The following is a 27,113-nucleotide window of genomic DNA, read 5'->3' on the forward strand; positions in this document are numbered from 1 at the left end:
TATCACCGTTTCCACTGGCATACTATTAGCCAATAGCACAGGAGGCAGTTGTTGTTAATCAGGGCTCCATCTGGTCTGGTAGAGAAATACTGTGATTTTGGATGTTTGATTTGGGAAAGATTGTATACTGGATGCCCTTCCTGATGCAGCCTTCACCATTTAACCAGGCTTGGCACTGGGTCTAGGAGTACATTAACCATGAGGGAAGCCACAAGGCAAAGTGTTATTGGGTGTGTTGTTTAGATCATATCATGTCCTTCTGTTTATCCTGATGTAAAGACCCTGCTGTATGCTGATGACACTGATCTATACCGGGGGTACCATGAGAGAAGACCTCATCAAACAGTCGACATTTTATGAAAATAAAAAGCAGACCCGATTCATATATGAGACTGTATCAACCCTGCTTTGTACCCATGACATTCATATACGTATTATGCTGATGTACCCCGGGGCAATGCACGAAGAGAAATAAATAAATAAATAAAACAGAACTGAGCTATGATTGAAGAGAAACCACTTTTATTTTGCAAATAAGGAAAGGAATTTTAGATTTTGGTTTCATGTGATTGATTGCAGGTAAGTGCTTAACACAGCCCTGGTCTAAATGCACAAATGAAAGGAAGACTCTCTCCACAAGGATGACGTTTCGGTGTGGGGTAATCTGATAAGAAAACAAGAGGAGTGACCATTCTGCTTTATATTTCAAAATGCATTTCTGCAGTCACTTGATTTAGTCACGTTACAATATACCTATTGCAAGGCAACGTCCCCATTTATTCCAGCTCTTTAGCAAGTCAGGGGCCATGAGTAAATCAGTTACTGAACCATCACTCCATAGCCAATCTCCAAACTGTAAAAAACAAAAAAGACAAGCAGCGTCAAGCAATGTAAGAAGAATTCAGCTGTAAAAATAAAATCACAACAACAGTCACGGCACGTATTTACAACAAGCAGGGAGACATTCATTCTTTAGCATAAATGTTCTGCTATAATAACAATTAATTGCATTTTACATTACCCTGACAGCATCAAAGGCACCAATCCAGGCCGGACCATTGTATCCCATTTCATTCATGAGATTTATTACGAAATCATACTCATCCCATTCATGGATGGAGGCAAGGTTTGCACCAAATGACCGACAATATTCCTGTAAAAGCAGACACATCACAGGCAAACACAGTGCCTCAGACTTCAATGGTAACTGCACGCTTAAGTTACTTTTATAAATAATAAAAATAATGGATTTCTGAGTAATTTCTAAAGGTCTTCAGTAGAATTATGATGTAACACGGTTACCTCGGCATCTATCCAAGCCAGGGGGATATTAAAGAAGCCGAAGCATCGCTCAGGAAACTCAGAGGGACACTTCCCTCCATGTTGGTTTGGAGGCTCAGCGAATCCCTCTTTCCCTACAGCCGTCCTTCCTGCTTTTTGCAGCGGCTGCCCTCTCTTCATCTCTGGTTAAAAAATAGTTAATGAACTACATCCTGAATTGACCAGAGATGAAGAAGTTCGAAATTGGGAAAAGTGCTGGTATTCCATAGACAATAGACTTAATTCAGAGAGTTTCTCTACATTTTATAATTTATATAAGTTATAATTTCTTTTTTATATATAATGAAAAAAAATTACACAATTGCCATGCAGGCGAGTCTTTATCCTCCACGCTCACGTCCTCTACCAGAGGCCTAGGAGCTTGAGGTTTTTGCTGTTCCTAGTGCCGCACTGTTTGCTGTTCCTGTTAGAGATCTTGGATGACATTCCTGTGATCTGCCGGAGTCGCTCGCTCAGTTTGGGGGTCACTGACCGAGGGCTTTGATTACCACGGTGACCACTGTTGCCTTCACCCTTCACATCTTCTCCAGCTACTTTCTCAGCTCTTGGTATTTCTCAAGGTTCTCGTGCTCCTTCTTCTTGATATTGCTAGCACTTTGTATAGCTACATCTAACACCACAGCCATCTTCCTCTGGTTGTTCACCACTACTGAGCCCAGTTGGTTAGCAATCATCAGAGTTTGTCCGCCTGTATCTGGAAGCATGTAATCTTGCTAGCTTCTTGCACCCTGCTGTTATGTGCTGGGTTGCTCAGGGGCTTCTTTACACAGCTGGAGCTTGTTCCTGTGCTACCAAACCAAAGTCCAGCTTGCTGTAGGTTAAGCCCCCCAAAGCCTACCTCGGTACATGAATGGCAGATATATAACTGAAGTTGCCTGGACTAGCAAGACTCACGTCAGGTGTTGAGGCTACTGGTACAAGGCTATGGCATAAGTGCACAGGGGATGAGAATAGGGAAAAGTTGGAATCCTACTACATAACAATATACAGGAACATCTGTGCTGAGTATGGCCTAAATGTCCCAAAGAGATACACCCCCTAAGGTGGTTGAGAATGATCCTGTGGGACAAACTGGTTATGGCTAATTAAATGGACATTGTAGTGGTGGACAAGCAGAGCAAGAAGGCCGTAGTGATAGCAACATTAGGAAGAAGGAACATGAGAAGCTTGAGAAATACCTGAGAGAGCTGGTGCAGAAGATCTGCTCCTCGTAGTAATCAGAGCATTTGGTGCAGTGACCCCCAAACTCAGAATGATATCTGAGATTTCTGTATAGAAGAGGAAAGTCTTAGGAGCAGCATGGATACTGTACAGTACCCTGAAGTTCCCAGGCCTCCGGTAGAGGACCCGTGATTGAAGGACAGACAAGTTAAGAAATATTCTCCCTTACCATCAGTCCTGTTTTGCTGAGCAGGGATCAGCTCCAGTGGTGACTCTAGTACAGAACATAACAAGAATGGATCAAATGTAGGTTTTAATGTACATTGTCAGCTTTGCATGTGCAGCAGGACAGTAGAAGTGGCACTGACCTGCAGGGAACACAGTTACTTACACATTTGTACCATTTTCTTCCAGTTGTTATTGCACGAACAAAGCCACAAAACATAGAAAATACTTATCTGGAGAAAAAGTTACCTCTATGTAGCCTCTGTGCTGGCAGTAACTAACTTTGACCTACTTAATGTTAAAGATGCATCACAAGGACTTTTACCTTGCTTCATGTCAGGCACTGGATTTGCTGTGAAAGAGTATTTAGACTGAAGTTAAGCATTTGTCAACAACAAAGTAGTTTATGAAAAGACGTGCATCATATATGTCGCTATGATTTTTTTTCTGTTCAATGGTTTTCTTTGTTGTGATGAGTCTCACCTGTTGTGATGCACAAAGCAACGCCGGCAAAAAGAAGGAAAAATACCCTCATAGCTTGTTTTGGGTGATGGACTGCTGCAAAGAAAATTAATAAATACAAATTCAAACAAACCCAAAGGAAAGAACAGAAAGTTCAGGCACCTGCTTCAGTGAAGTTTAACCTCTCGGCTGAATTCTGGAGTCCTGTGAAATAACAAACTCTTATATACAAGAAGAAACAAGGAAACAATTTTTTTACTTATGGTTACTGATTGAATTAGGCACGGTTAAAAAAATGACTTAAAATAAATAAATAAATCAATAACTGTTCTGAAGACTCCAAAACAGGTGTTTTGTTCCAAAAAGTGCACACCTGCACCGATGACCAAGCAAATTCATGAAAGTTCTGTAGCGTCTGCAAAGTCTTCACTTCTTGACCACTTCAATAGGTACGCCACTGTCCAACAAATTATGGCCCTAAACACAGAAGTCTTGTAGTTTTGCCTGCATACATCACTACAGGGGATTTTAAACCCAACAATGCAGATTTGATTGAACAAACCAGCATAATTCAGTATTTCTATGATTGTTTTTAATACTTGGATTAAAGTTTGCAGTCAATGACTGCCTGAAGCCTAGAACTCAGGGACATCACCAAACTCAGTTTCCTCCCTTGAGATGCTGTGTAGAAAGGAATACTTTGAAAACAACTCAACAGGAAGACTCCTGGATATCTATACTTCTAGATAGATGTGTTAGCAACAAAAGGATGCAACATCATGTGATACAAATGAAAATTATCAAAGGGAAAAAGGGGTTTTGTGTTCATTCTGTCTCTACTTGTAAAACCAGATACTGGTCACACTGATAAGGACCTAACACGCTGTCGAGTAACTGTCCGTCTCCTGGACTCTCCTCTATGTGCTGTGCTGGGTGACATAGCAAACCTAGCAATGGGACGTACTTCTGTGAATCCAGAAATTGGACTACTTGCACAACCTCTGTAGGGTACAGCTACCAGTAGTGACAGTAGACTATGCAAAACATGAAAACAACCCCCCAGAGTAGATGAGGAGGGGAAAAAATGTCAGTGGATTCCACCTGTGAAACCATTCCTTTTGGGGGTTGTCTGATTGTTGAACCTCTAGTGGACCAGTTAATTTAATTGACAGCAAAGAAGCTTAAAGTGATTAAAACCCTCTCTGCTACTTAACTGACAAGATCAATATTCGTGAAGCTTAACAGACTTGATGCTGAACTGTGTCCCTTTCATTTTCCCTCTTGGGTGGGGCCCCCAACTTGTGTTTGTGGCCCTTCAAGCCACAGTAGGTCTTTAAGCAAGGAACTGGGGGGGGAAGATACCAAGACACTGAAATTTACTCGCAGACAGAGTCCAATATAATTGTTCACCCTTTAATCAGGGATGTGATTTAAAGTGATGTATTAGGTGACGGTCTACCAAAGTAAGCAGAAGTGAGACATCTCAGTCTGAGGACAAGCTTGTTTCTGCAGGTTTGGCCCACAAAGAGCTCGAGCTGTGGATAAATGTTTTTTAACTTTTAATCCAAGTCACAAACAAGACAACCCACGCTGTGACACAGTTTCATCACTTTATTACAGTAAATGAGTCCATATCGTACGCACACAGAACAGAGACAGACTTGTTTCTCTCTCCCTCTCCCTCCAGCACTCAGGCTCAGTGGTCTACGGGCCAGAGTGACACTAAAGTAAACAGATTAAATAAAAAATTAACAGATGTGATTTTTGTTTTTTTTTAAAGGAGGTAATATTAACATCTGAGTTTTCAGAGAATTTAAGAACAATTTCTGAGATTCAGACTTCATGAAACTGTCAGTAATGTACATCCACACACACCTGATAGGTCTGTCGTAACACAGGCGCCCATGTCCACCCTGTTGTGATCGTTAGCAGCGATTCTGAATGCCACACAGCGCATAAACACAAAAATGCCCACATGTTGAGTACTAGCTGGACTCTAACCCAACTAAACACCTGTGAGATCGCTCGACACTTTTCCTCTCGATACTGCACAGTAATCATATTTTGCAAACTGTCACAAGCAAAAAGAGTTCTGTTCCAAAATGAGAATTAATGAGACGCTCGCTCTGATCCCGAGGCGTCAGTTAAGACTGCATTGTCAAACCTGCTGGCATCTGTGTTGTGATGCTCTGGGTAAAAAGCACGAAAATTTTCCGAAACCATAACCAAGCAGTTTATAAACGCATAGATTGAGGCAAGTGAAAGTCAAAAGTGAAAACCTGTTAATCCTGGAATCAGAATCAGAAAAAAAGTCACCAACACTCCTCCAAGCTCCTTATGACGATGACAACTGGAGCTGTGGTTAAGCCTCAGAGCGCCAACACTGAAGGACACATTTCGTATAATGGGGGAGACACAGAGGCACCTAATAAAGCACCATCATATAACTCAGTAGGACATGTAAATCTCAGGTGCTTTTTAAACCTGCTCCACTTACAAGGCAAGAAATACAGGAAGTACAACCACACATAAAAATAAACAAAAAACACTAAAGAGCTTTATGAACTCTGATAAAAGTTCTTAACTGGAGCTGGAGAAGCTAAGAGTTAACTTTCAACTTTATGCCACAGACTGTAAATAAATGATGGACATAACTCCTGTCAGGTCACCCGTTGGTTAGTGAGGTCATGTTATAAAGCCCCTGAGCAGATATTTTCACTGTCGCCATCTTAGCTTTCTGTAACGAGACATCATAGTGAGGGGGTAGACCCGACTGTGAAGTGAAAGAAAAGCAAGATCGCAACTTGTTAACCAATAAGCACCATGTTCAGAGACTTGCAGTAACAACAGACAAGTGGGCGTGTCCAAAAACAAACTACACTTCAAGACGAGTGATTGAAGCGACTGAAACGAAGGATACCAATGACTGACGTGTGAAGAGGTGATAAATACACTGATGGGTCATCTAAGCAACCAGAACCTTGGCTTCGCTTTTCAGAATCAGCGGCTACGTCCATCTTTTATATACAGTCTGTGCTTAACAAACCCAACTCTATGACTGAAATGAGTGAGAGTGGTGCGTTTGAGTGTGAGGAATAAAATAACTACACTGTGCACTGACCTTCACTGAATTGTTATGGGCTGCTTGTACTTTGTACTCTACCCCCTGTGAAGCAGTAACAGGAGCAATTACTTAGCCTAATAATGAAAATGAGTGCATTACTTTATCTGTGCTATAAGGATTAGGCTTGCTGGTGTTCGCCATCTACAGTCAAAAGGTAATGACTACTGTAAATATGACCTGCACAACCTGCAAAGAGATTTTCTTTTGCTTTTTTATGTTTTTCCTCTTTCTGGGAAAAGCTGCAGGAAAAGGACCTGTTGGAGGATTGAATTAGTGCAGGTGGGAGTAAGTGGAACATCCTGTACATAAACAGCTCTTTTAGATATAATCACACTTAAATCAAAAATAAACCCCTTAAGTCTCACTTTAATGGTTTAATGTTCTGGACATTTCACATTTATTGACGTCACTGGCTGGCTTCTCGGGATAGACTCAAACCCAGGATGCTGCTTTTAAATGGCTCAGTCCTTTACAGGTGTCAGATTAGCTGATTATATTCACACTCGGTGAGCTGAGAGAGAGCATTATGGAACAGAACCCTTATAAGAGGCTCATTCAGCAGTCAGTCAGTCCACAGAGGACTAAAGGAGAAACAGGACGAGCTACTAAACAGTTTCACTGGTACACAAGAAAGAGAAGGAGAGAGAAAGATCGTCAACAAACATGAGGAGTGGCTGTTTTTTTTTTCCTTTTCACTTTTGCAGTATTTACATTTTGGATAGTGAAAAAAATTATTTACAAAAATGCAGGAACTAAGACAGCTTAATGAGGGGAAATAAGATATAAACAACTCTGTAATAAAAGTAAAAAGAGGAACAAATAAAAATCAGTGATATTTACACGTGCGATAAGAGGAGGAGGGGAGTTAGGAAGTAAAATGGCTTCTGAAACCAGCCACATTTGAGTCCTCTCCTCAGGCTTGGTCACAGCTTTTCATTGCGTCAGAAAAGACTGACAGCTCTGCGTGTGAACGCTGTCGACCCGCAGAGTCGATCAAACGTGCTGGTTGGGCTCTTACAGCAGAGAAAGGGGGATGCAGCCGGCTTTAACGCGCCACAAACAAATGAAGCGGCTGGCGGGGAAGAGTGATTCTCCTTGTGTAAAATTAATGTGAACGTGTGGAGCAATTTAAAAAAAAAAAAAAAAGAAAAAAGGTGGGGTGGAGGAAAAGAGCAGGTGGAGGCAATGGTACAATAGTATCAAATATACTATACTACAAACTTTCAAGTGGTCTGTACTGCGTACTAAAAATCAGTATTGTTGGCTGCTCTATTCCTAAAACACTGGCTGTTCAGACTGTAGGTGGGAGTATTCTCAGACACACACACACAGACACACACACACACATACACACTCACTCTCTGGGCTCCAACTACTTAAAGAAAAAAAACAAAACAATGCAGTGAGGACAGGAAGAACATCCTCACCATCACGGGGGTTAAATCAGAGTTGGTCCTCAAGAACACAGGAGTACCACACACACACACAGACACACACACACACAGACACACACACACACACACTCAGCTTAAAGGGATTTCCCTGCTTGCCTACAGATATGCTTCCTCTTACGTCAGCACTGATGAGCTGATAGCCCAGCTCCATTTATCCTCGCACCATCACCACGACTTTAGAGTAACTCCAATCTCATCCAAAGACAACCTAATAAATAAACACGAACTCGCCGGAGCTTTCATTTGTTTCTCTGCTGCCTTTAATCAACAGTGAGACAAATACTCAAGCACCACATTTCCAAACCAAGGAGGATTTAAAAAAAAAACAAACAAAACCCCAAAAAAGACAAAAACAGCTTTCTGATATCTGGACATGATTTGCATCTAAATCAATTTTTCTGCTAAGTTTTAACTGAAGTTTCGAGGCTTTCATATCCACACAACTACAAAAACCGGATGAGGGACCAATCAGATAATTCTCTGCTTCTTGTTTTTAAGCCATTAAAAGTCTGAATAATTTCAGACTGTAACACCAATTTATATGTTCATATCACTGACTTCATATCACAGAATTGAATCTTTAAAAGGAAGCAAATATGGAAATATAGTAAAGAAATAACTACGTTTTTGGTTTAGTTAAAACAGCAGAACACAGAGCCGTTTCCAGAGAAGGCTGAAATTCAAACATGTCTTTGGGGAAGGTTGAAAGTTTTCCTTTTCTGCTTGCTTAAAGAAAAGACTTTTTTTTTTTTTTTAATATAAAGTCTCCACCTCCACTTGCACATTATGGGGAACTTTTGCAATCTTCTTTCACAACACTGATCTAAGACTAAAAGTACTGTCTGAACCTTTTCCTGACATTTCATGATCAGGCGAACGCAGCCAAATTACCTGTGAAGAAGGAGAACGAGCAGCCACGCTTCTGTCCAGCCATCTAGAAACATTTCTGAGGAGGCCATTTCTTTTCCCCCAACCCTAATAGGTCTAAAACTATTTCCTGAAAAGTGATGCCTTCTTTTCGAGTTGCACTTAAGTGCCCTTTCCTACAAATATGCCTCTGTGGCCGACAATGTGGGACCTAATTTTAAAAGTAAAAACATGGTTAAAAACTGAGAAAGGGTCTCAAGCCTCAAAAAAATTAAGACTCCTTCCTTGTTGGGTATATATAGTTTAGTCAGAGAAGCGTTTAGTTCCTTTAGCAGACACACCTGTAAGGATGCTCGTTTCCAACACGAGGCAAACTGACATTTATCTGGCACTGGCCTGTTTTTTTCTTCCATCTGCAGCTAAAACAACAACAGCTGAAGGTTTGATTTGTAACTTAGGTAGAGGACTGGACTAAAATAATGTCAATGTCCCTGCAACTGTTCTCCCATCCTGAGTTAAATTAAAGTCCTACTGTGATGACCTGTGATGAGGGGCCCAGTTCTAGTCTTGTTCAGGCAGCGTGCACTCATTTAAAAACACTGAATAAAAAAATAATCTTAAAAGTGAGGGGGGAAAAACAGGTATATAATGATTTTACCTAGCCAAATAAATAAAAACAAAGAAAACAAAAATGAAAAAAAATGGTTAACAAAAGCTTATAATACAGAGGACCAGCCCCGACTATTGAACCTTCTAAAACCACCCGAGCAGCAGCGGGACGATTCGGTGTGTGTAACAATCGCCTGTCGTAGTTTCGACCCTGACACCTAAACAACGAAGGGTTTGCTCAGTGGATTTACTGTACAGAAACAGACCATGGAAGAAGATAGCAAAGCAGCATGGTGGACAGCTGTGGACACAGAGTGTGTGTGTGTCTGAGAAAACGTGGTGATGCTTTGCAGGCAGATGGGTGAGAAGCTGCTTCAGATGCTGTTGAGAGATCCTGGTACTGAACTGTGTTGAGATGAATCTGAACCGGTACCATCTGAAGGGGAGAGGAAGAAGAGGCAAAAGGTACAGTGAGCTTTAAATTGAAGCTTTACAGCTTTACAGAGCAGTAAACATCAGACAGTGTAATAGAAAATAATCAGTCTGAAATTTTATGCGTAGTGCTGCCATCTTGTGTCAGGAAAGAAAAAACAAAATAAAAACACCCGCTCCCCCAAACTTTCTATTTCAAACTATTTATGTCAGATTTATGTTTGTTTTTTTTTTAAATACACAAGGTGACTCTTAAGATCTTCAGAAACTTCTTAAGGCCTTAAAATCAACTTTGCATCTATTTTAAATCTGTACAAAACAGTAGCTTAAGTTTCAATTTGAAAGTCCTAGGCGACTTCCTTCTCGAGTAATCGGATTTACAAACTTTGGTGTCCATGCTGACCGCCCACCCACCCAGCAGGGTGACAACAAAACCATAAGATTTTTACTGCTGAGACGTACAAACGGCATAATATTTTTGAAAGACTTTTGAAGAACTAATTTAAGGCATTTAAACTTAGAGAATTTTGTGCAGCCTGGCTCAATTTTACCAAATGGCCATCATAAACTTTTCAGGTGAATGAGTTTAATTCCCTACAAGGCATTTTAAGGATTTGTATGAACTAAAAATAACAGAGGTGTTCAAATTTATACAAATATACGATGTTGATGGGGACATCAAGGATGGGACTTAAATAAGGTGTGCTTATTAAAATGTTTCCATGAGATATAAAGATGGTTTTCAAAAATATAAAGACAATTTTAAGAGTTTTAATTCTTCAGTGTCTGGATTTAAAAAAATAAAATCAAAAAGGTAAAACATAAAAATATATTTCAGTTTTTTTCCCTCTCAGCTGCTATTGACAGTGTCAGTAAAATTACAATAAGAGTTTCCCACCGTGTGCAGAAGCAGCTGTGTGAGAGCGAGCGTGAGGAGGAATGAGGATTGAGTTCAGCTGAGGCTGGATCGACAGCTCTGCAGAGAATAAAAGGAGAGTTTTTATTTAGCGCTGAGTCATAAGGAGAGCGCAGTGTCATTCAACAGAACAAAAGAGGCATACTGAATTAACCGGAACACCTCAGCAGTCGCAGAACAAACTGACTTTAAAGTCGTGTTACAGACATAGAATCATCATGCAGAGCAGCTACAACTTAGCTGAACAATTAGCAAAGAAAAAAGGGAAGGAAACGAGACTTTAACTCTGCTACCTGTGGTGCTAAAGTTGAAGAGCATCGGCAGTTCTCGTCCACTGGGCAGCCTCGTGTTTGGCTGGCGCAGTTCGTCGAAGAAGGCATGTGCACAGGCCTCTAGCGGGGAGAGGCGTGAGGCTGGCGTGTACTCCAGCAGCCGAGAGCAAAGCGCAATGGCCTCTGGAGGGGTGCGAGGTTTAAACACCTGAGGAAATACGAGAGCTTTTCTTCAAAAGTTCCGACATCAAGCAACATGTTTTGATACTGGCAAGACATTGGTTAAACATACTGGCAAGCTCCATATGCCAGTATGTTTAACCAGTGTCATGCAATGCAGGGTTTCTTCCATTCTGGAAGTTAACCCAAAGTTAACCCAAAATGACAGTCAGTCATTTCTATGCAGGAGTTCTGCATCTACAAAGGCAACAGCAGGCAGCTTTTGAAGTAGAGCCAGCTGCTTTGTAGTAAATTTACAAGGGATTCTTCTCTTGGCTGCATGCTGAGTATATACTTTTTGTATATCTCAGTTAATCAAACATTAAAAACACCTCAAGTCCATGTGGCCTCATCCTCACAACCACAGGATTTCTCTTTTTTACTCTAATAAACTTGTGCACCTAAAAGAGGTTTTCTACTCTCCTCCTCCTTAGGTCCTTTTTTTAAGGGAAAAGATAAATTATAGGGCTTTAAAATTCAATAAACCTACCAATAAAGATGAGCCTAATGATTGCTTCTGAGTGGCAGCACTTTATGGTTGCACTGGAAGCAGCAGTCGGTACATCAACAAAAATGATGTCCTAGCTGTAGGTGCCCTGTGCTTTGGTATCTCAGTTTTTCTAACCTGGTGCCATGTCTACGAGTGTGTTACAGCTCTACAGCAACATATAGCAATGCACACAGAGAGAAGCTGCAACAGCTGGAAAATATGAGACATGCTGGAGAAAACCTCTGTGACTGCTTCATTTCCTGTTTTGACTTCTTCTGCACCAGCGCTGGTGAAAAGGTTGCAACACCTACTGTTTTGGAGAAAACTAGCAAGTCCAGAGTGCCACAAACACCAATGTAAATATTCCCAGGGCTGTGATGATGTCATGCATACCATTGCAGTAACCATAAAGGAGGCTTACAGAGGACGTTGGGCACCAAACTGAACGAGACTTCACTTGAAAATACACTTAATGACACCAAAGACCAAATGACTCCTATCCCTGCTACACTACAGTAGCTACCAGTTAAGATACAGAAATGACTTTAAACTTTTAAATGTAAAGCATTTCATGGGCTCGCCGACTATATTACACATCAACTCCCCTTCAAAAACTGAGTCACTGCCCAAGTTCCTCGGGTCAGACTAAAGGAAATTTAGACACCCTGCAGTTGAGGAACTGTTTTGCAAAAGAACCGAGGTTAGCAAATTCTGCATCTACTTTTAAATCATTTCTTAAAACTTACTTTTGCAGAAATGATTCATTTTGTCTGAAAAAGTATAAAAGCTGTAACTGCTGGTTTTGCCATTTTCTTTTTAACATTATGAACAACAATACTTCATTTTTTGGGACTGTTACTTGACATCTAAGTCAGTGCCATCAATATAATTAACAAGAAACTACCAACATAACATTTTTCATTTACTTGATGAAACTGTGATAACTTTTATTTCTCACTTCAGACAAAAGATCGGTCTTATTCACAGTGCACCTGCTTCCAGAGAGCATAGACCTGGAGAAAACTGACTGTGCTGCTGTTATTCGTCCTCAGGTGTTATTTACCTTGGTCCAAGGATGCGCTTTGATCTGAGGGAACTTGAATTCTGTGTAGTTTGGATTCATCTCTCGAATTTGTTCCCTTGTTGGTGTTCCTAACACCTGAGAACAGAAGAGGAGGATAAGACATTTACTTCAAACAGAGTGATTGCAAGACTACATTTTAATAGTATAAATGAATGGTGCAGAAAGACTTAAATGAAAAAACAAAACAACAAACAAACAACTCACTTTGATAATCTCCACTAGCTGATCCACTCCACTGTCGCCGGGGAATATGGGCTGTCCGAGCAGCAGCTCTGCCAGTACGCAGCCAGCTGACCAGATGTCGATGTTTGCTGTGTAGTCTGTGGCGCCAAAAATCAGCTCTGGGGCGCGGTAGTACCGTGAGCAGATATACGACACATTTGGTTCACCCCGGATAAGCTGCTTTGCGCTGAAGGAAGCACAAGAATCACGTTAAATGGTAACAAAGACGGCAGGAAAAAAAGAAAGATAGGAGATCAATATATACCAAACGACTCCCTACTGAGCACTCAGTTGTCTGGAAAATAGTGACACTATTCCTGGAAGATGCCTCTGTGTGCAGATAGTAAGAGGGTCGGAAGTTTTTATATTTCCCTGAGCATCAAAGAGAAATATAGACTCTGAGGACTAACTTCTTTCCTTTACCTTCCCCTTCTGTCAGCAAGCAAAATTTGAAAACAATTTTTATGATATACAAACATTCATAAAGCAATATAATCTTAAAAGAGTACTTGATGACTTTTATAAAATTTGCAATCAGGCATTTGCTGTTTTGAATTATAGTTTATTTCTATCAGACAGATTAACACAACTGGGCAGAGCAAGATTAACACTTTATTACACACCATATGAGTCCTTTCATTTAACAACGTCTTAATTTAACTAATTAAACATTGTAATTAAAGTCTGATCTTCAACCAAATGCCTGATCATCATCTGCAGATACTGAAGAGGAGATCAGTAATGCAGCTTGAGTGCAGGAGAAAGGCTATTGGGAGAGACGTGTGTGCTTGTGAAACAGAAAAATAAGCATTTGAATAAAAAAAATAAAATACTACCAAAAATAAAAACAGAGCCGTGTTCCTGACGCTAAACTTGAGTTTTTGCCAGCTGTCATTTCTGGATCTAATATAAGACGCATGAAACCATACATCACTGTTTAATACTTCACACTCTGTACAGGGCTTTTCTCAGCACACGTTTACAGCAGCTGTGTTACTTTCTGCTTGTTTTATGGTTAACTTTTTTGTATTTTTACATCATTACTCTTTGCTTTTCCTTTGTGAAGTATAATGCTCTAATAGCCATTGACGTGTCCTCGTTTCCAATTAATCACATGCAGCAAACTCCAAGTCTTTCACATGAATGTGCTCATAGCTAGATTAGATGAGTTGAATTGAGGTGACAACCACCTTCATTACCCTGTTCAGACTGTTTGCAGTCCTATGCATGTTGAACTTGATTCACAGAACAGAATCTAAGTGTTAAGCATTAGAAATGCTGTTATTCTTCCCATATTAGATTTCAGAAAAAATATATATACTTAAAAGGCAGATAAACGTAATCCTGCTACTACTGTTAAATTAAGTTCTGATTTGTGTGGAAATTTTTTTGGTTTAGCTTACCTGCCAAAGTCACACAGCTTTAGGACGGCAGTTTCTGGGTCGACGAGCAGGTTTTGGGGCTTGATGTCTCTGTGACACACACCTTGGGAATGGATATAAGCCAGACTGCGAAACAACTGGTACATGTACACCTGTTGGAGGTCAACACAAAATACAAAAATCAGACAACATAGAAATAATTTATTAAGAGACATAAATAGCATAAAGCTTGGTATTTGTACTGGAGACCTGAGGAGATTCTTGAAAACAAGAAGGAAATTCTGAACTTTACAATGTTTGAAGTTTTTGGAGAATAAAAACTTCAACAGAAAAATACTGTGACTTGGACAACATGGAAATGTTTTGGAAGGAAATTAGGGGCAGAATTACCTTCACATATATGATAGGAATAATGCTCTTGGCCTTGTTAAAATGCCTGGCAACCCTGTAGACCGTCTCGGGGACAAAGTCCAGCACGAGGTTGAGGTACACTTCATCCTTCTGCAAAGGATGGAGGGATTGACACAAAGGTAACTGTAGTTAAAGCATTTATGGTTTAAGACAGCTAAGCAAACAGACAGACAAGCCTGGCATAACCTCGCACGCTGATACAAAACATTTCCAGTAAGTTACTTCTGCAACATTAAATCAGATTCTATATTTATCAGTAAAAGAAACTAATTTCTTCCCCTTTTTAGGGTTGGGTTATTTTTTTAATGCTATATCTGAGCATCTGTATATGTATTATGGACATGCACCATTTCCTTTTATTTATAGTTTCGACATACTGAAACTACTGGGAGTTTAGAGAGGTTTAATTATTTTATGTCTATTTTTTTTATAAACCATAGCTTAACTTATGTTAGTTTTGTTTCACCATCTCTTCTTTCAGCTCTCTTTAGAGTAGTCTGTACCATGACCCTTTTGTTTTTTTTTACCTTCTCGCCACTAGAGTAGAAGAAATAACGTAATCGGACAATGTTGCAGTGGTCCAACTTCCTCATGATCTGTAGTTCCCGATTCTGTACAAACAGACACATGAGTCAATGAGGGAAACCAAGTAAACAAAGTGATCACGAAAACTATTAACAAGGAGGGTGAGGGGGGTGCCATTGATAAGATTATTACAGAAACTAAATTACACGCCTACCTTGAACCTCTTATCCTGCAGAACCTTTTTGATGGCCACCATCTCCTGTGTGTCGATGAGGCGAGCTTGGTACACCACACCAAACGACCCATTCCCAATGACCTGCAAGGTTTTAACAGAACAGGAGAGCCAGACTGAAGGACAGCCCATCAGGTGATCAACCACAAACATTTATTTAATTTCCTGAAAGCTGCAGCTGCTGGTGTTTCCATTCTTTTAACAGTAATAAATTGGCTCTATCCATCTTTGACTGATAGTCTGTTTTTTTCTGAAAGTCTTTTTCAAGCCTACAGCGCATATGATGACTCTTCAGTGGAGATCTGTCACTCTAACAACCACAAAATTTAAATTATAAAATAGCAACTTATGTATTTAAATCCAAACAATCTTCCTTTTTTGTTAATCCTACCTCAGCCTATTCTTATAAAACTAATGAAGTAGTTTCTCATGCCTAAACCTAACGATTTATGGTGTCCAACCAAATTCCATTAGTAATCTAACAGAAGTGTTAAGGGTCTCATGCGGGACTTCTGTGAAATGATAACTATGTGGACATATGTAGAAAATTTGTTTATAAAAATAAATAAGAGGGGAAATTAATGATCAAGAAAATGTTTTAATAGATTAAATCTTGTGACTGTTTCACAAAAGATAGATGGATAGTCAGACATGAGCACAGAAACAGTACATGAATAAATCAAAATTCTTTGGCAATTTTCCCATTTAAATCCTTTGGTATTAAAATCACAGGTATTAAAAATGGCGATTAAGCACATTGAGATGTTTGTAGTCAGATTTTATTTCTGCTTAAGACTCTTGCCAAATTATACAAATATAATGATAACGTTCCACTGCTGCAGGCATCAGACAAGTTAAGTATTTCTGATAAGCCTAAACGACGATTTTATTGGCTTTGTGATAAAAGTGTGATAAATCTGAATTTACACACACCTACAGAGCCATTAAGTAATCTTAAAAGTGATAACAGCCTGGCTCTGTGCAACACTCTTCTTTATGTAGTTTCAGGCTACAGTTGACACAGTTATGTCATTTTTTCCAAAGACACAAGCAAAAGAATGTGCGCCTTTAAAATCATGCATTTTTATGGCTTGGCAGAATAATTATGGAAATATCAGCATTGATCAATACCCTTATTAATTCCACATGCAGTGATTAAAGTTTCAAATAACGTTTGACTCATCCCTGTGAGCCAAAAGCTCAGGATTCAGATTGTTCCACTGGTAGCTCTATAGGATGGGTGTCAAACTCCAGTCCTTGAGGGCCAGTGTTCTGAAACTTCATGCTGAGGTGGTGATGTTACAGTAGCTCATGAGTGAATGAACATGGTGCAATTAAAGTACTTTTAGGAGTACATTTTTCCAAACACATGTATTTTAATTTACTTGAGTTAGGTTAGGGGTTGCCACCTCAGCATGCAGTTCTATAGTCTTGCTAATGACCTACTTATTTTATTCCGTTGTGTTGCAGCTGGACACGTTTAAAAGTTTCAGGACACTGGTTCTCAAGGACTAAAACCTGTGACGTTTAAAAATTCATGAAAACTAACTCATCAAAAACTAATCACGAGAATCCAATAAAAATATAAAGTTGGAAATAAGAACGACAGATCCCATTTAACGTCTTTAACGCCCTTGTCATACCAAACGAGGGCAGTTTTTGCTGAGATTACATACAAAGTTTATGCACGATTTGGTTTGCCAAAAATTTCTGTTAGACAATAAGAAAAGTGGCAATAATGCGTCTGTGTGGGTTGAAAATATTTCAGCTTCAGTGAAAAATCTGCTTGATGCTGTATCATGATGACCCATCAGCTGAAACTCTCCTACAGACTGGATGTTTTGGTGGCGTCACCAACAATGACAAATGGAGGACAAGCGCACTGTACTCGCCAACTGTTTGATTCAACTTCAGTTTCTCATTGTTACAAACTACATAAACTATAAATTCATTTTGCTCTTGGAGAAAAGGGGGGGGAAAAAACCTGGATGCTACTAAGAACCAATCAGAAGTCCTTAAAAGTGGTTTGATTTTGATACATTTTCTTTTAGTTTCAAGAAAACTGAAATTGTGTTGTTCTGATTTTTAAAAATCCAAAAGAAACCAAAGAAGACGTATAAGCATTTGGTTCTGCACAAGTGTGTTTGGTCTCTACTTGCTACATAGACTGGGGGCTTTACATGTGCTGTTCACAACTGTGCGTTTAATATGCAGCAACTAAGTAAAACCATCCTCAACAGACAAAACAAAAATGAGGAGAAGACTTGGAAAAAGAAAGTTGTAATTTCATAGAGCTTCAGTTTTTCTTTCTTTCTCACCTTGATGTCAGTGTAGGAGACTTCCTGTGGGCGGTCTGGTCCCTGACCCGGTGTGGCCACGACTGTTGTCACCTTCCCGCTGTCTCCTAGGAAACAAGCAGGAAGAGGCATGTTAAAAATTGTAGGTATAGTGCGGTTAACTGTGCTGCAGACCACAGAACAGTTATAAGGAGGTTTTAAATGTCCTGTCATCCCTCTGGCTCATTTCTATGAGACTTAAAGAAATGAAAGACCTTTAGGATACAAACTAAACAGCACTCCTGACATTCAACTGACTGCCAACAGCCTTTACATCTGGGCTGTCTCTCCACTGGCCGGGTGATTATTTAGGTTAATGACAGCCTGTGAATGATTGTCAACTTTACAAAACCCTCCAAGGAAGAAGGAGCGAAAGACAGAGTTCATATTCAAGACGCTGTGACTAATTAAAGTGGGAATGGACCCAAAAATAGGCCAGCCACTTTCTTTGTCTTCATAAATTTTTTTTAAGTCATAACAGCCTAACATAAAAGGATTATTTTTGTAGCATCATCAGCCATATATTAGCCTCCAGTATAATGGGAAGACTGTAGCATTTCACTCAATTATTGTTTAACTGAAATGGAGGAAATATACTTTTCTGCCATTAACATTTTCACACGTGAGCCTCAGATTGAGGTTCAATTACCCAGACATCTAACCTACCCGAATGGTTCAATCATTAAGGTGGTGACTTTGGTTTGCACACATGATTTCATGTTTTTCCCATCACCTCGTTTCCTGTCAGCTAGATGTTCGCTCACTAAAGCCCGTTTTTTTCACTAGCACCTACTTCACTCGACTGTTTTTAGGTTTTTCCATTAGGTGGTAGTACAACCTGGTACCAGGTACTTTTTTAGTACCTACTCGAACGGATTTCCAAGTGAGCCGAGTCGAGCCGAAAATGCGCCATCAACAGACTGCACGCCACTGATTGGCCAGGGAGTGACGTCAGTCAATGAGTCATGAGGGCAACTTTCAGGAATAAAACCAGTCATTTGTGGAAACCTGGAAATGATGAAAATGGCTACGCACAAGTGCCCTCCATTTTTGTGTTTGTTTTGCATAAAAATGTCACAGGACCTTGCTATAATACCACCACCCACATTGAGGTAGTAATCAATTATAATGGAAAACAATCGAAACTCAGTAGAGTCACGTTGAGTAGGTGCTGGTGGAAAAGAGGCTATTTTTTGCATGTAAAAATAATCCTGAGAACAGAAATCCTGCATACGTGGCTGAAACCGTGACTCTCTCTCAGGTCAAAGCTGGTCGAGGTGTGAAAGCAAAAACTGAATCACAGACCGAAGGACGGTGACATTCTTCCGATGAGCCCCAGTCTCTTACAAAGAAAGAAATATCAGAATACTGCAAAAAGAAATTAAATGCATGGGTTGTTCTCTATCAGATAAGGCATGCCTTGGAGTTGAGAAAAGTGTAAAGCATCTCCAACATCGGCCCAATTTCCTTTCACATCTATTTTTTACCAACAAGGTTTCTAAGTGTCAAACTGTTTGATAAATTAGCATGTACACTTCAATCAATCATCATCATCAACACCACCACCACAAACAAACAGATAAAAGTAAAAAAAAAAAAAAAAGGGGGGGGGGGGGGGATACAAACACACAAAACGTTTCCTCAACAGTCCAAGTAGAATCATAGTTTAGAAGTACTAATTCTCATAGGAAGATATGCCTCGTGCAGAAAAGTCACTGTCTTGTATATGAAAATTTGGGAATCATCTGTTGTTCCTGTCAACTAGTTCTGAAATTTCCAGTACAGACCAAAGTAGTTTTGGGTTTCCACCAAATGAAAATCACCAATACTGTGTTTTCAGTGGGGTTTACTAAACTCAAGATTAAAAATGTCATTTTTGTTTGGCAAATTGACGGGTCTTAGTTTTGAGTATATGTGGATCAATCATGCCTTTATGCAATACCCTTAAAGACTCATTTGAGCCTGGAAAAACCTCGAATAAACTGCATCAGCAGGTTTCCCAGACATGGATTAGGCCTAGGCCCAGTCTAAACGAAAAACTCAATGAAAACCTGTGTTGACGGTCTACGATTAGGCTTAATCTATGTCTGAACCTTGATCCGATTCCCATTTCTCTGTGTGGCCATTGGTTAAACTTAATATGACAACCCTGCTTTAACTTTAAATTTAATTTTCCTGTGTTATCTGTGCAGTCTAAATAATGGGGCAACACTGTCATGTAGCTATGATGGTTCTGTGTCACTACCACTCTATGTCCACACACTTAATGCTCTGTTTACCAAACAAGACAATGCACTTATTGATATTGTTCTCGTTCACACAGAACTGCATACCCTAGTGTTCCTGCATGTCTGTGTCCACACAGCAAACTGTCCTGGTTATCCAAATGACACGATGGCAGTATCTGTTACAGCTGAAACCGTGAGGCCTGCAGCGTGACCGTGTCAGTGGGTTCCCTACCTCATTGACTGGGTTCAAGCTCTGAACCCTGATGAACACACTCACTTGTCCAGGTTAAAAGTAGGGCAACTGTCTTAGATGCTGCTCCCCCCCCCCCCCCCTTCTGCTGCTGTTTATTTTTTATAGCATGAAAAATAATTTCCACGGGCTTGTAACTTGCTCGAGGCTGTTAATCTATCACGATAAAGATGAAGCCTTTTCTCCGTCTTCGTCAGAGTTCCTGATTTATCACCGCTTCACGGTTCAGTGTTTTCATACCAGCGCTGCATTGTGTGTCACCGCTTGGCTTCCTGTCTTTCACCTGACATTCACAGACGGGAAACACGCGTCTCCAGGAGGAAATAATCCCTGCATGCATGCCATTATTCAAACTCTGTCACACCAACACCAATTCAGCTGCAGTTTTTGTTTTTTTTTAAAAAGGCTGATACATTGTAGCCAGATCAAAAAATGCGTGTTGCATCTACTCCTCCTAACCTCCAAGTCAAATTAATAATGACCTCAGCTGAACATTTATCTCCCACTGGGATATTTCTAATCAAAAAATGTTTCTTAACAGGAATTTGGTTGTATATTTATACGTTGTATTTTACTGCAAGTGGCTCATTGTTGTGGCAAGGAAAATGAACACTTGCATGCAAGTCCCGACAATAAACACTCTGATTTTATTGTAATTTCCCACCCATAATCGTTATATATGATAATAGACCTAGAACAAGATTTACTGCTGCAGAACTCTTGATTTTGAATGTTTCTCTGCAAATATTTTAAATACGACACATCTAAAAACCATGTGTTTGTTTAGACTTGCTCTGAAACAGAAGCACAACAGAGGATAAAAGGCTGGTGTTAAAATAATAAGGGCACACTGTACCCACCTTAAGTGTTCCTTTTCTAGTATTACTGACACAAATAGATTTAGTAATGTAGTTGGTAATGGTGCATCACAACAAGTTTCCCCTCATGTTACTTGCGGAAATAGAGTTGTGCTAGAAACCTACAAATATCTGCAGCCAGTGGAAAAGTAAGCTGGAATCAAAACATATTGTCAGCATTAACCACCGAGTGTTAAGCTTCTATTCAGTTCTCTCCTTTTTTTCCTGTCTGTCTGAAAACCCAACGTGAACCATTCATCTCCAGCTGCTTTTAAATGCCATCAATAAGCTTGCCCCTCGTTCCTTTTTGAAAATTTTTACACCACAGTTGAAACAGAACTTGAGTAAACAAGGATTCATATGCACACAGAAAACCATTCACTCACTGTGCATCGCTTTGAAACTGATGATGATCACTTGTGGAAATCACAAGGTCCATCTTGTCTAGTAAGCCTCTACCTTATTTACCACTAGGTCTTATGACAAATATGACATTTGACACTTTCACTGGTAGCCCCTTCAGTCATTTGCTGCAAGTTGAGAAAAGTTTATCTCAGGTCCCGCCCACTTTTGCGTTGCCAAATATGTACATTCTGTGATCTCTGGTCACTACAGTGCAGCAAATCACTTCTGGTGTGGACACAGTTTAATTGAATGGAAGATAATTTCACACCTTTTAAACTTTGAAAACAAAATGTAAATACATTGAAGTCCCATACAGAATAAAATGGGCACCATAAATAAGCGTACTTGGTCATTTATAAGCCAAATAATTTAGTCAGCTGAGGGTTACACTATGCAAGAAGTAGTCTGAATTGCCACACTTAAGCAGCAGGTTTCTGTGTTAATATCTTTACACACAAGAAACAAACTGCACTTAGATGAACTCCACACTTTAAAGCAAAGTAGTTCAAGAGAATTAAGTTTACCTTATTAATATGCAGTTTAATGCAGCAGCATCTTCCAAAAAATCTAACCAGGGCATCTGCTCTGTGGGGAGAACTGCTGGTGGAAGAAAGAGGCTTCTATTGTTTTAGAGTATAGCACTCATGTTATGTTTAACATGTCCATAAAAAAACAAACAAACCAAAAAACAAACATGTCCACTTCCCGGTACACTGAGGTTACATCTGTGAGTAAACTGTAAGCTGATTTACATCAACTTTACATAAAATCAATGTAGCTGTTACCAACCTTGTGATACCCTCAAGCCTGAGGTGATCACATGATTGTATCAGAAACGCCTCTGCAGTGTTTCACAGAAGAGATAGTGACTCAACACACATTTCCTACTTTATCAAACTGACAGTCTGACACTGAGCTGTCCGTTTTCTAAAGCTTGTCCAGGTCACAGGTAGAGTGACCTAATCCTAACAAAATAAATATTTGTGTGGATCAGATTAAAAAAAAATGTTTTAAATGTGTGTTACTGGGAATTATGCACTCGTTTATTAACAACATTAGTATTTAACAATGTTTCAAAGGGTAGAAACACGCATGAATGCTGTTGAATAAGTTAACAGACTTATTCAACAGCAAGGCCTATTCTAAGCCAGGAAACACCTGCTACAGTTAAAAGACAGCCTGAAATACTGACATTGTTAACCTACACAAAAGCTTCACAGTTACAGGTGTGGCATCATTCGTGTGAAGGACAAACATCCAGGATTTAATTTAATTGCATTTTTCCCCAACTTGCTTGCTAAGAATAAGCAGTAAGCATAAATGAAAATAGATAACTCTTTCTCAGTTTTACCGATGGATAAACACATTTCAAACATCACAACTTTTACTTGGAAGGCGAACGGTCTCTTGCCCCTGACTTGTGTCCTACATGTTCAACCTCCACTGTACAGGTATGATGCTCTGAATTTTATATATTGCATTGCAAAAGTCAAGCCCTCATATCATTCATCCAGCATTGACATCGGATTTCCATGAGCACGAAACTAGAAGTTAGATCCTCAACTGTATTTTGCATTATAAAACTTCAAACACTGCAAAGGAATTACACTTTATGCATGAAGCAGACCTGAGATAAATCCTGGTGCTGCTCACAGACCATACAAAAAAAACAAAGCAAAACAGGAAAAGAGAACATCTTCCTGGATGCAGCGGTGACAGCAGCCGACAAGGTAATTATACAACGATGTGAAGAAATGTTCTGCTTCATGGAAGCAGGACCTGTTTCCTCTTTTGAATAGAAAAACTCTACAATACACATACACACACAAAAAAATTAAATTCACTGTCAAGCATCCCATAATATTAGCATCAATTCTGATGCTGGTACTCTAATTTCCAAGAGAGAAATATTTTAGTGATTATATAAGTATTAATAACAGCGTATTTCAGCAAAAATGTAATCATAGAGGATTACTGTACACAGCATGTCTTTAGTCCTCCTCCTTCACTTCAAAGACATGTCAGGGCTTGTCAGCTCAGGAGGTACATTCACACAGGGCCTTAATGCAGAAAACTAAGGTTTTCAGGACATCTCCACACCAATTAAAACTATTTTGGCAGGTAACCAGGTGGGTAAGCAACCTGTTATTTAATCTAAGCTATAAGGAGGTGCATTTTTCTTCATTGTTTAATACACAGTGAGGTAAAAATGTCATCTTTAAGAGTTACCAACAACAAGTACCATATTCAGAGCAAAGGACTGAAATTAGACCAATACCGGTATTTTATAACATCAAGGAAATGCCTCAACATTACATGTTTTCCAGTCTTTATACAGACAGATCCATTGAAAAACAAGCCAACGCGTTAGAGATTTAGTTGTGGACTTTGACTCAGGCTACACACTAGCCCGGATAGATTTGAAAACAGCGTTTTCGTCTGAAAAACGCTCGGAGTCCACAGTAGCGTTTTCAGTCATTTTCACAGAGTTGTGCGTCCACATTGAAACGGCAGAAAACGCCTACGTTCCAGTACCGCGCATGCGTGAAGCGCAAGAAGATTCGGCCTGCCTCATTTCTGTCAGCCGTTTATTTACTTTCCGGCTCGTTGAAATGTCGCGGCAAAATGTCGAGGAAAAGCACCGAGTTTTTCAAATGGACTAACAATGAGGTGGAGTTGTTGCTGCAAGTAACACAAAAGTACAAAGTTGCAAAAGCGAGTGAGAATTAAAGAATTTGAAGAAAAGCTATCTGGAGCATGTACAAACTGATATTAATGTTTAAAAGGGCTGTCAAAATTGAGAGCAAATAAAACAACTGCTGTATAATGCCCTCCGCTATCTTTGTTTAATTAGTCACATGAGTGCATCACATGACTAAAATGCGTCATCGTTTTCAAAAGTCTGCGTTTTCACTGTCCACACTGCGACGCAAACGCACCGTCTTCAAATGTATTCGTTTTCCAGAGCGTTTTCAAAACGCTGCGTTTTTCCTTGGGGAAAGCGCCATCCGGTGTGGATGGGAGGCCAAAATGGAGAGAAAACGATGTGTTTTCAAAACGCATTAGTGTGGACGGAGCCTCAGAGCTGAACTTTTCTCATGTGAGATTTATCTCCAGATCTGCCATTTATCTCCTTAAAAATGCCACAAAAGTGAAACCATTTCTTTATCTCTCCAAGTGACCAAGCTTTTAAAGCAGGCTTGAAAAATGCTCAGCTATCTAGTCTTTGAAAAAACAGCAGCCTGAGTGCTTATTTGGACAAGATGGATGGTACGCATTAAGGCCCTACACGGTCCTTTGCTGCACAAATCCAGGAGTTTTCCAGCAAAAAACAAAAAAAGTGTTGGCTTTCTACCTAAAGAAAGATCAGCAGGATTATGATTTCAAAGTTGTTGGTTTTTTGTTTTTTTTTTATTCTTGTTAGTGGTGTTTAATGTTTAATGTAGACTTTAGTAAGGCAACACAGATTCTGTGCCTTACATATACTGGAAGAAATTGTGATTATATTTGCAGTCATCACTGCCCCAAAGGTCCATTTTTAGCCAGAAAAAAGCCCTAATGTGTCTTATATGCTCTCAGAGTATACGCCATTATACCAGGTGGGGCAGCTTTTTACTTTTTATGCTTCAAATCACAGGAACAATCACTGAAATAGAAAATCTAAAACCGGCCTCTTCAGCCTGGCTTGTGATTAAGTATGATTTATAGACATAGCTTACCACTTTTTAAATTGGCTTTGCTGCATCTAGTTTTCAAAATGTAATTAATGTTAAATCCCTTTCAAATATTTATCGGGCGTTACCTTCCTGTGTTCCCTTCTCCTTTTGAAAAGGCATGTATGGTTTAAAATAAATAAAATAAGTTATTGTATTTTATTCTGTTTGGTTTTATAATTTACTCTCTACTTTTTATTTCATTTGTTTTATTATTTTTTTTAGGCTTGTCAGTCATCTGTGAAGCACTACAATTCAACTTTGCATTGACTAAGCTCCATGTCCAAGTTTAATTTTAATCCCCCAAATCACTTCATTCCCTCACGTGTCAACGTTGCTCCGGGTTCACTGTGGTCTGCTGGGAGTGAGGCTGGCTATACAATTAAGCATATCAGAGGTTTAGGTGTTTTTTTTAAATTTTTTATTATTATTTCTGATGAACAAAAATGGATTAAAGTATTTTTACCCAACTTACAAAAAGAACTTGTTTAAAAAAATAAAAATAAATAAATATCACAGTCCTGGTGATATATTCAGGAAAATCCTACTGACAGAAATTCTGCCTCCAGGTATAGCTTGCAGGTTGCTCAAACATGACAAAAAAAACCCACCTGATCAACCATTCAAAAGAGTATCTTTAAATTGCCAAAGGCAACATTTGATAGGACATCAGTCTGTGTTGTTCTGCTGCAGAGAAACTAGGGGTCACATGGCTTTGAACTGGAGATGACCTCCCTTTTGGGCTCTAATATCAAGAGACGCGGCAGTGGCTGCAAATGGATGATAAGGTTTGGATTAACACACACACATAGATCTCTGCTTACACCCGCTACTACAGTGATAAAAGGGCATACTATTATTTCTCCTCAGACTGAGGAAACCCACTCCTTGGGCTCTGCTGTTGGACGTGGATCACTTGCATCCTCCAGGCGTCGGCCACCTGCTGCTAAGCTTCTTTTTTTAACACTACCCCGCAGGTGACCTTGGTGAATATGCAACTTTTCCGCCCTGACCCTCCACCAGTGGATTCAGACTGTTAGCTAATGGCACTCTCAGCTACACCTACAAAAGACCCTTCAATTGAGCCCTCAACTTGGGGTATTACAGTCTAGCTTGGTCACAAAGAACAACGGAGCTGATTTAACAGCTCAGCAGCCACAATGACCACAATAAAAAAATCCAACCCACTTGCAGCTTTTAAACACATATTAGTTAGTTACTTCAAATCTTTAATGTGCTTTAGTTTTGCTCGATTAAAATGATGGCATGTGAAACAGTCTTGACACCAGACGGGGTGAAAAGAGCCATCGGCCGGACAGGGAACTAGTAATGTACAAAACAAGTGGCTAACGTTAGCAGGCTAGTAACCTTGCTAGCCAGTTCGCGGAGAAATAACGACTTTCCTCTGCGCTGTGACACATAACGACGGTGTGTAGTTTTTAGTTTGTAACTTGTAATATGACATATTGATTCAGCACATTCTGATAAGGAGTTAGTAGATAATTACAACTTACTGGCAAGCTTAAGGTTGGAGCATCCTGACGAGCTGCTACCGGAGGCCTGCGAGACCCCGGTCTTTCCTGTGCTGCTCCCCACGGCAGCGGCTGATCCGGCGGACGCAGCAGCGGCTCCTGGAACACCTGGCGGCTCAGCAAACGAGCTGGTCCTGGGCCGCCCGCTGCCGCTCATATCTCTGTGCAGGGGTCAGGGTTGTTGTTTCACCGTTTTTTCAGCTAAACCACTATTACTTATGAACAACCGGCAACGAACAATCACACCAAAGACACACCAAGAAACACCGCTCCCGTTGCCGCCGGCTGTCTGGGCTTATAGCTGTTGCTAGACACCTAGAAACAGACCGCACGCAATGACACCTGGGAGATGGAGTTAGAGCCA

At 39.9% G+C, this 27,113-nt stretch overlaps 2 protein-coding genes across 2 annotated transcripts; both read right to left on the reverse strand.

The window, feature by feature from the left end:
• Positions 1–505: 505 nt before the first annotated feature.
• On the reverse strand, positions 506–3,366 carry LOC309698836 (dromaiocalcin-2-like). The gene is made up of 8 exons (XM_082521553.1): positions 3,352–3,366; positions 3,211–3,285; positions 3,053–3,079; positions 2,732–2,776; positions 1,303–1,463; positions 1,022–1,153; positions 754–853; positions 506–664 (listed from the first exon to the last, which is right to left on the reverse strand). The coding sequence occupies exons 2-8, from the start codon at positions 3,260–3,262 to the stop codon at positions 588–590; spliced, it is 594 nt and encodes a 197-aa protein (XP_082377679.1). The 5' UTR covers positions 3,263–3,285; positions 3,352–3,366; the 3' UTR covers positions 506–587.
• Positions 3,367–4,785: 1,419 nt separating this feature from the next.
• On the reverse strand, positions 4,786–27,098 carry LOC309698835 (glycogen synthase kinase-3 beta-like). The gene is made up of 11 exons (XM_082521552.1): positions 26,732–27,098; positions 17,747–17,832; positions 15,411–15,512; positions 15,199–15,282; positions 14,651–14,761; positions 14,282–14,412; positions 12,861–13,065; positions 12,636–12,731; positions 10,885–11,071; positions 10,574–10,651; positions 4,786–9,679 (listed from the first exon to the last, which is right to left on the reverse strand). The coding sequence occupies exons 1-11, from the start codon at positions 26,904–26,906 to the stop codon at positions 9,618–9,620; spliced, it is 1,317 nt and encodes a 438-aa protein (XP_082377678.1). The 5' UTR covers positions 26,907–27,098; the 3' UTR covers positions 4,786–9,617.
• Positions 27,099–27,113: the final 15 nt, after the last annotated feature.

This window comes from Aulonocara stuartgranti (assembly GCF_965226115.1).
Source record: "Aulonocara stuartgranti genome assembly, chromosome: 22".
Taxonomy (NCBI): Eukaryota; Metazoa; Chordata; class Actinopteri; order Cichliformes; family Cichlidae; genus Aulonocara; species Aulonocara stuartgranti.